This window comes from Gavialis gangeticus, unplaced genomic scaffold (assembly GCF_001723915.1).
Source record: "Gavialis gangeticus isolate Ggan-Ray unplaced genomic scaffold, GavGan_comp1, whole genome shotgun sequence".
Classification (NCBI taxonomy): Eukaryota; Metazoa; Chordata; order Crocodylia; family Gavialidae; genus Gavialis; species Gavialis gangeticus.
In genome coordinates this window covers 55,519,611-55,529,822 of record NW_017729025.1, presented here as the reverse complement: position 1 = coordinate 55,529,822, position 10,212 = coordinate 55,519,611, and the positions used below count along the sequence as shown (strand labels likewise).

The following is a 10,212-nucleotide window of genomic DNA, read 5'->3' as shown; positions in this document are numbered from 1 at the left end:
AAAGGGCTGGAAAGGACCTCCAGAGGTCATCTAGTTCAACCCCCTGACTGAGGCAGAATCATCCTTATCCAAACTATCCTATACAATCTATAAGCTAAACTCTACATAAGACTATGGTCAACCCTGACACAATACAGACCTAACCTGCCACAGGTAAAGCAGGAGAACTATGGCAACCAATATCCCACTTCCATGAAATGCTGTGAAGATATATTTAAAGAGACCTTGGGTACAGGGTCAGCTGCTACAGAGGAAGGCAAAACCCCCACAGTTTGTACCAATCTGACCATGGGGTAAAATTCCTTCCTGACCCCAAATATGGTGATTGGTCTGACCCTGAGTGAAAAGGCAAGACCCTCTATCCAGGAACCTCCAGTTTTGATCCCAACAGAAGCACTGTCACACCCTAGTCAAAGTCCCTAGCCTTGGCTGCAGCCAACACCCAATGCCTCTGAGGAAGGCTTAAAAAATCCCCAACACATAGCAGAAAGGGGTGCCCAGAAGCACGGGAAATACCCATAGTAGAACATAGGCACAACTATGCCTAGGTCATCCCTGACCAATGGCTGTCCAACCTCTTCTTCAATGATGGAGAGTCCACAACTTCCCTAGGCAGTCTGTTCCACTGTCTTGCTGTCCTAACAGTAAAGAATATTTTTCCTGATACCCGGTTTAAACTTACTTTGTTGCAACTTCAAGCTATTGGTCCACGTCCTCCTCTCTGCAACGACAGAAAAGCTGCTTTCCTTCTTTATAGCAGCCCTTCAAATGTCTGAAGACTGCTATCATGTCCCCACTTAAGCACCTTTTCCACAAGCTGAACATGCCTAGCTCCTTCAGCCTCTCCTCATATGACTTGCCTTTCAAGCCCTTGATCATCTTTGTTGCCTGCCTCTGGACCCTCTCTAACTTCTCCATGTCCTTTTTAAAACATGAAGCCTATAACTGCACATGGTACTCCAGTTGAGGCCTGACCAATGCCAAATAGAGGCACTATCACCTCCCAAGTCTTGCACATAATGCTTCTATCAATGCAGCCCCAAACTGCATTTGCCTTTTGTGTGGCTGCATCCACTGCAGACTCGCACTGAGTCTGTGATCTACCAAGACTCCTAAGTCCTTTTCCATAGTGCTGCCACCCAGTCAGGTGTCTTTTATATTTGTTTTTTTGATTATTCCTTCCAAGGTGTAGTACCTTGCATTTGTCCACATTGGATTTCATCCTCTTAGCTCTAGCCCAGCTTTCCAATTTGTCAAGATCCTTCTGAATTTTGCTCACATCCTCCAATATGTTCCCAATCTTTTCCAGTTTCTTGTCATTTGCAAACTCACTCAAGAAGCTTTCTATGCCAGCATCCAAATTGTTAATAAATATGCTGAACAGCACCATGCCCAGGACAGATCCCTGTAGGACTCCATTTGAAGCCTCCTGCCATTCTGACATGGACTGATTAATAATTACTGTACCTTTTGCTTGTGGCTATTGAGCCAGTTGTCTATCCACCTTATAGTAGTTTTATCCAGCTCACATTTTTCCAATTTGCTTACAAAACATCATGCAGGACCTTGTCAAAAGCCTTGCTGAAGGCCAGATACACTATACCTACAGCACTGTGGGGGAAAGAGGCAGAGACTAGGGGGAGCTGGGGATGGGCAGGTGTAGGTGGCAGGGGGGACAGAAAGGCTGCAGGGAGAAGTGAGGGGGCAGAGAAGGGGGCAACCTGAACCCCCCCGCAACCCGCAGCTATTGCTTTCCCTGCTGTAGCAGTGGCGGAGGGGAGACATATTCAAGACAACCCTCCAATAATTAGTTTCGGTGCTTGGAAAATTATAACAAATTTATACACGTTCCACATATATAAACTATTATGGGGGGTCATCTTAAATTCAGAGTTGCCTTAGATTTGAGTGTATTCAGCATTAATTTTTTCAGTTTACAAACAAAACTTTTGATAAAGAATCATTGAGATATGGTTGAGCTCCACGTTTATGATGCCTTTGTTAGAATCTGACTGACCTACACTCTAAGATGAAATTTAAAGTCCTTATTTAAGATCTGTGACTTGTTACTGAAACTGCTCAGCTGAAGGTCAACATTGTTCAGACAAAATCATTTGAAAATGCACAAAACGCAGTTATCAGAGATAACAAATTAAGCAAATAGCCATAATAAGTAGCTAAAAACCTGTCAGATGATACATTACTTAAACAATGTCAGTGATAATACTGCATATTACAAAGCAGCAATAGCAAGGCTGCTTCTTGTCTTAACTAGCTTTAAACCCAACCACTTTAGAATCACTCTACAGATAACTGTTTACAGTCATCTAAGAGATGGTCTCAAGATCTGGCTTGATAAGCCTATCTGTTGCCTCTCCTCACACAAATCAAAAATGTTGGGGTTTTTTTGCAGATAAAGGGTGTTATTTATTTCTCTGTCTCTCCCACTCAGTGGAAAGGCTCACACATCCTATTTGGCTGTGGCTTTTGAAATACAGCTGTTTACAAAAAGCACTTATCAACTCTTACATTACCTGCATTGAATGAATCATCTCCTTGGTGAAACGATAGGGATACAAGATATTATGAACTTTCACAGCCAGTTTCCCAGCCTGGCTACTACTCACATCAACAGCAACCTATGAAACAGAACACCACAAATCATTTTTAGAATACAAGCATGACTTGTGAATTTAAGGTCACAAAAATCATTGCCAACTTTGAGTAAGACCATTCTAGAAATGGGTTCCTCTGTACCTGGTACACTGATTCTTCTAATAAGAACAGCACTAATTCAAAATACCATCTGGCAGTCCCTCTGCTCCCACTTCAGCACTCACACACATCTGGATAATAAGAGCTATTTCAATGAAAAGCCATTAGACAACCTGAAATTAGTTATCAGCCTACACATACACATTAAATGCGTTGCACATGAAGGAAGATGAATTATCCCAGAATGACGCAAGAATTCATGTTACTGTAACAAATTTGCTAAAGAATTGTTCCCTTTTGGAAACCTAGCAGCAGGTGGTTTGCTATTCCATCTCAATTGTATACAGGTGGAAATAGTTATGTACATATTGTACATCCTGACTAAAACTGTATGTTCACACATACACATTGATTAAAGATGACATTACCCCATAACTACACAGGATGTAGCTCTAAAAGCTCCAACTTTTATTTTCCCTGGCATATTATCATCCTGCCAATATTATAAAAATAACCCAAGTCAAATATGTTTTTGATACCCAGTTATTACTCATGTAACAAACATAAATTTGCTTGTTTTTCTCCTCCCTAAAAAGGACAGAAACTATCCTAAATCATGCTATGGAACAGTGTTTTATCTTTCATCAGGATAGCTAGTTCTGTAGTTAGAAATACTTAGCCATGTTAGTCTGTAGTCAAGCAGAAGACAGGGTAGATTTGCACCTTATATACTAACCAAAATGTGTGTGTTTGTGTAAACACATATATACACAGTACAAGCTTTCATGAGTTGAAGCTCTTCATCAGATGCTGTGACTTCTGTAGTAACAGACATAGCCTACACAACATTATCATTTCCAAAAAACATGAGGTACAGGATCATCCATAATACTAGCTTGTCTTAATCTGGATAAATTCAAAAAATGGGACTACTGTATAAACACCTGTATAATCAAGTCTCTAGGCACATGTATAACAGACTAAATATGCACAGTGGTTCTAGCACTTGCCATTCTGATCCAAAAGTCACAACATAACAGAAGATGAGACTGAGATGACCCCACCCTGCAACTCTGGATGCAAAATAATACCTACTTCTGGGTAGCGAGCAAATATGGGATTATCCCAGCCGGACAACAAGGACTGGAGAGAATCAGCATCAGCTTCTAGGAGAGAACATATGTAAAACATGGATTCATAGGCACAGAAAGGAATGTCAGCAGAAGGTGTATTCATTGTTCACTCCCACCAAGTTCCCCCCCACCCCAATTTCACATTAGTCTTTTTATTCTTGAGGAAAACAGGTTAACAAGGGAATGCAGGATTGTGCCTTCTTACTGTCTGTTGGGACTAGAACTCTAGGAAACTTGTCTGATTTCAATATTATACACACTGCAGCACAATCCAACACTCCCTGAAAAGAAAAAAAGAAAAAGATGGATAAACCTCAGCTACCCACTCCCACTGGATAAAGACACATACCAAAGTGGTGATTTCACCCCTTGTTAAGGAAGAGAATCCGAAGAATAAAACCCATTTTTCTGTTCTCTGGCTGGATAACTGCTCTTTAAACTGTTAACATGATTTTACAGAGAACTGGGCACTTTGTCCTGTAAATAAGCACCCCCTAACAGACTTCAACTCTAATTCTTTAGTATATTCTCAGACACACACAAAATGACTCACAGTCCCATTGTTAACAGACCTTGAGTAACTATGAGTTCCTGTCAGGACAGCTGGAAGAATTCTTGGGTTTGTTTTTAACATAGTACTCTATGTCCTGGCAAAATGACCCTACCTCTGGAATGCTGGCTTGCTAGAATCCTCTCTTCTCGAGGTCTAGGAAGGAAGGGTAGAACAAGCTCACTTCTAAAGGGATAGCACCTGCACTGAAACCCTGAATACACAACAAAAATTTACTGCAGCAAGTTTAACAGCTGGCAGAAAGCTAAAAGAAATATTTAGAGGGCTGTGGTATTCACATATTTATAAACAAAGACATTAGTGTGCTCATCCCTGTACAACAGAGAGGAAGGCCTTGTGCTGCCCCATAGAGTTTGCAGTTAAAACTGGAAAAATAATAATTAAATATGCTGGATGCTCTGAATGGCCAGCCAGAGGTCAGCCCTGGGAAATGCATTTAAAAATAAACAAATATAGCTACCTAATATCATTTCTAATGTGACTGGGAAAACACTGGCCAATTTGGTAGAAAAAGTACATTTTGAGGAAGGATTTGAATGAAGATTAAGATTCATAATACAATACCTTCCCATGCAAAGTATGGTGAAAATTATACATATTTGTTCATATGTTGGGTAGTGGGGGAGTGTGTCTGCAAGCAGTTTTTTTCCCTGCTTGCAAATGTGCTACAAGTTGGGGTGTGGCACACGGGGATGTGTGTGGAGCTCAATCAGCTGTGCCATGACATGTCACAGCATAGCTGATCACACGCCACAGAAGACATCTGTTTCTTTAACTTAATTTATACCATTTCAACTTTGACCTCAGTAAGGGCCCCATCCTGACAAATTTCATAACCTGAGAGTACTGAATGACCTTCTATATATATGAAACAGGGCAATAATCATTAGTACGTTTTAAACCAGAGGTTTACAAAATATGGCATAATTTGCCTCTTTTCTGGCCTTTGCTACACATACCAGTGCTGTCTAAGGGAGGCAAGGGGTGCCCTGTGCTTACACAGACATAAAAGTGAATAATACTTCTGAGATGGCTGACATTATTGGAGAGTCTGCATACCAGGGATTCTTAAGAGCATGTTACTCCTTTAATCAATCAGGATTATTTCCAGAACGGTTGCAATTGAAAGTATTTTTCTGAAAGGACAGAAAAAACCATAGAAAAGCCCCCAATATACCAAATACAAAAATGCCCATTCCTACCCCATATTCAGGTGAACTGGCACTATCAGTTTGCTGTTACTCATATTAACACTTTGTATAATAATAAACAAATAAATAGAGACCATGAATAAGCTTATGGAAAGTTAAAGTTACTGAGACTATGCGAAGTACCAGAATTAGCCCAACGGCCTGTTCCAATCCTTACAGGAGTGATTTAAGCAGCATATTATGACCCTACACTATTACCAGGATTAGGATAGAAAGTGACCTAGACCTGCAGCCCATGGTACACATTTCATCCAATCTCCTTTGGTACAGTTCAGGCCCCCATTCTCTGTGGAACAATAATGAAATAACAAAATGTATTTACTTGAAGAAATTAAATTGCTAAGTGTGTATCACAGATTTAAGAAGATACATCATTATTCTCACCTCCTTCCACCTGCAATCAATTAGTGTAATTTAACAGTTTGTATATGCGAGTCTTTATGCAGTTCACATTATTCTTGCTTTGCAACAAAATTAAGCACCATGTTCTTACCACTCTCTAAGACAACGTTCACAGCCATAGTAGTTATATCTTTTGTGCAAGCAGCTTGAACTTCTTCAGTGGGAGGAGTGCTGTAGGTACTTAGCCCAGTTGTTTTGTTGATGTAAACTGTCTTACCCAAGGAAACATCAAAATGTTGCAACCAGTCAGAAGCACATGATAACGAATCCTCGTTCACACGTTTAGCCATGTTTGTAACATCTGGAGAGACTGCCGAGCTATCTGGTAAGGTCACACTTGGAAGCTGAGTAGCTTTCAAATTCTGCTCTGAAAACACATGTAAAACACTTTGATCTTGACAAGCATCTTCAGACCAAACCTTTTTACCAGGCAATGCCAAACCACTGCATAGATCCTCATTGCTGGTGTGGCTGACAGTATTTTCCATGGCCCCTGCTCTCATACAGTGCATTTTCTGGGGGATATTCATCTCGTCAGAGGCTAAAGAGAGGCAACCATGCCCACCTACCTCTGCTTCTTGTGAGGAATTTTGACACATTTCATAAGAACTCTGCAATAAATGATCACTTTCACTTTGAGACAGAAGTTTCCCGGTATCATCTTTTCTGCTTAAATCCATTTGGGATTGTTGCTCAAGCTGCCCCACAACTTCTGGATCTTCATGATCCCCTTTCATTCTAGATATTTTAGAGGCCAGGGACCCTGGAGATCTACTGTTGCTTTTATTTTTCCTTCTACTCTGACAGTAATTGGTCAGTGTCAAAGGACTCTCTCTCTCACAAGTTTGTCTGTCTAACAAAACGCCTGTACCACAGAACTGAGTCCTCTCCAAGGAAGGAAAGCAACCAGATTGGCAACTATTATTAGAATGAGTATGTTCCACAGTTGGCGTTTCACAAATACTAAAGCATTCAGTATTATTATTCTGATTTTTGGAAGTGTCAAGATCAATTGGAGTACTGAACTCAACTGGGAGCCCAAATTCACTCCTCTTCTCTGAAATAGATATTGATGGTTCACTCCTGGGCTTTCCATAATGTCTCCTAAATCTCTCTAATGATCCTGCCTGTGTGGACAAACTCAGCTTCTTATAAGCTCGGGGTACAGACCAACCAGAGAGCTCAACCATTTGCCTTCTGTAGTTTGTAACATCACCTGAGGAAGTGATCAGAGGCAACTCATTAGTGTGTGATCTCACACAATCCCTTCTACTACCTGCTATACAGAAAGCTACTTCTTTATTCCTCTGATTTGATACAGTCTCATTTTCCAACTTCTCCTCTGCATTTGTTCTGCACACTTCTCTATTGGATAGGATAGGATTGTCTTTATTTAGACTACTAGAAACATCTCGAATATTTAGAGATGGAAGTGAATAAACAGTCTTGTTTCTAAATATATCCTTGGCACTTACAGGACCAGGTCTAAAAGGCATGCTTAATGAACAGTTCATTTCAGTTTGTTCAGGTAGTGACTGATTTTGCACAACATGAGTTATAAGCCCCGTGGAACACAACTTTAACAGTCCTGATCTAATTACATTTTGTCCACCAGAGGTATATGTTCTTTTAGTATTTCCACGGCTTTCTTTTGTTGTAGTACATATTCCCGTGGATGCCCTTCCAACAAGGATTTCTGGCCCTTCAGCTATTTCAGTAGAAATTTTCATTCCCTTCTGCTGCCCTTGAGTGACATAATGTCTGAAAGCAATGGTGCTGTTGCTTTTTAGAGCCGCTTTGTTACGATGGCTTCTTGCAACTTGTACGTAATTTTCAGTACAACATGGCGTTTCATCACAATTGTCTATTTCTATTATTTCTGATCTGGACTCTCCACAGAAATTTTCTGAAGATTTGTGACCAGATGCCATTTGGAAACTGTTAAATTCTTCTGGATCTTGCTCTGGGATTTCAGTAGTAGTGTCATCTTTGCTGAATGAAAGAGTCTTAGTTTTACTACTCTTAAATGTGTTAATTGGTTCAGCAATGGTTACATCTGAGAAAACTTCCATTTCCTCAGCTTTGTCATTTGAATATAAGGGATCTGAAGATTTTTTTCCAGTAGTTGCTTTTCTTTTGATGTCTTTTGATTGCAAGTTAAATATTTCATAGGAATCCGCAATATTTTCACATGCTTTCTTAAAATTGTCCTTCATACTTGTCTCTTCAATGAGCATAGGTTTTATTGTGGCACTATACAAACAAAAGTCATTATTTTCATTAAATTCTTTGATGTCTTCACTAGACGGTTCAATAAATAAGTGTTCTCGTTTTAAAAATGCTTTCACCCCTTCCTCAACACAAGCTAGAAGACTGTCCCAGTTTCGGAATTCAATCAGTGTTTTTGCAGGCTCCAGACACACGTCATACTCACAGTATTGACACTGCACATTGACAACAAATATTCCATAGAGCTCTGGACCACACCGATGTCGAGCAGGACTTGAACTCATTTGTCTGCCAGCAAAGCTAAATTTTGTCTTGCAAATAACACTTTCTTTCCTTAATAAAAAATCAATGAGTTTATGTAATCTTGTTTTTAAAACCAGTCTATTATTCACATACAAAAACTGCAGATTTTTATTGTAATGCCCTTCTGAACTAATATAGCCACTCAGCTCAAATCCTCCACACTTATGATTTATTTCACGTAACTTCTGTGATCTACCCAGTCCATAAATTTGACAAAAGCGGGAACAAATGTCTTTTGCTTTGGAGAGCTGAAGCACCATACAGCAGGAAGCATCGTTTCTTAAGGAAAAAGAGACAGAAGGATGCATGAGTGCAAGAGCTTCTACCTTCTGCCTTACTCTCTCAAATTCCAGGATGGGATCCATGCACTTCCTCCTCACTGGTAACTGGTAGAAAAGATTACACACAGTCACTGTTGTTCCACTACTTGGTCTAGTCAGTTCAGCTTCACAGACTTCCATTGGTTTCCCATTTTGAAACAGTTTTGTGAAGGTTTTAACTGTCTTGTTGGTCTTAGATGAAATTTCCACTACGCTGGCCATATTTGCTATACTTGACAAAGCTTCTCCTCGGAAGCCATAAAATTTCAGGTTCTCTAAATCCTCTACTGAGCTGCATTTACTGGTAAAATAGCGATTCCCCACTGTATTTAGGTCTTCTCGCCCTATCCCAAAGCCATTGTCCACCACTTGGATCCTAAAGGTGTCCAGATCCACCCTGATGGCCACACATGTTGCTTCAGCATCAATGCTGTTGAGGACAAGCTCCTCAACACACTGGCCCAGAGTCTTGATGGCCACTCCAGAGCGTAACCTGGCTCTCACGTCTTCCTCCAAGCATTTGATCATGGCCAAAAGAGAAAGGTAAGGAACTCAAAAAGTTTCAGGGACCATTCCTCCACATTCTTTAAAACAATCCCTATGAAAAAAGAGATGGAGAACACACAAAAGCTCAGTTTGAAGTTTCCTACGTTTGCCATATAGCAACAAATCACCATCTTTTAGATACATTATTTTTGCCCATATTTATTAGCTTTTTTCCTGATACTCAGAGAGCTTGTCTAGGCTCAATTTCCCTGCCCTGACTACCAGGACACATCAGCTAGTGCTTTTGTGGCAAAACCGCCACAGTCCTAGGATCAGACTCTTTGTTTCTACGTTCTTCACTACTATCGTCTCTCTTCCCAGACCTTGTATTCGCTAAAAGAAAATCCAAACACAGGCTATCAATGACCTGAACAGGGAAAGCATCAGTTTCTAGTAACATCAATCACCAGAAGCCAAGTTCAGATTCCTTTTCACTTTGTTATTAGCCAATAACTTATTGTGCTGTTCTGTCAAGTGGATTCAGTGTATCCTTCACACCACAGCCAGCCAACACCCACGTGGAGGATGGATCTGGCTCAAGCAAGGCCCCACGTGGCAGTGGGGCATCAAGTAAGGTGTTTGAATAATAAAGACAGCATTGTTTTCCAAACTTATGTTTTTATTGGCAATCCTACCACACGTGGATTCACTGTCACCCACTGGTCATTACAGGACGCAGGGTTTCCCCTGAACCCCAGGTGTTGAAGTGAAGGCGAGCGAGAAGTGCAGTGCCCCTGTGGGCAGAGCTGCAGGAAGCCCCATCTCTTCCTCAGACGAGGAGC

The 10,212-nt window shown here is 40.7% G+C and overlaps 2 protein-coding genes across 2 annotated transcripts in view; both read right to left on the bottom strand.

Annotated features, from left to right (window-relative positions):
* Positions 1–4,628, bottom strand: part of LOC109299322 (DNA mismatch repair protein Mlh3-like) — a gene marked incomplete at its 5' end in the record, with an annotated part of 21,019 nt that extends 16,391 nt beyond the window's left edge. Inside the window, 3 exons of the mRNA XM_019519915.1 lie at positions 2,535–2,639; positions 3,811–3,881; positions 4,514–4,628. Of these exons, the coding sequence (XP_019375460.1) occupies positions 2,535–2,639; positions 3,811–3,881; positions 4,514–4,628 (291 nt within the window). The remainder of the gene's footprint in view (positions 1–2,534; positions 2,640–3,810; positions 3,882–4,513) is intronic.
* Positions 4,629–5,484: 856 nt separating this feature from the next.
* On the bottom strand, positions 5,485–10,156 carry MLH3 (mutL homolog 3). The gene has a single exon (XM_019518788.1). It carries the CDS (start codon positions 9,410–9,412, stop codon positions 6,083–6,085), a length of 3,330 nt encoding a protein of 1,109 aa, XP_019374333.1. The 5' UTR covers positions 9,413–10,156; the 3' UTR covers positions 5,485–6,082.
* Positions 10,157–10,212: the final 56 nt, after the last annotated feature.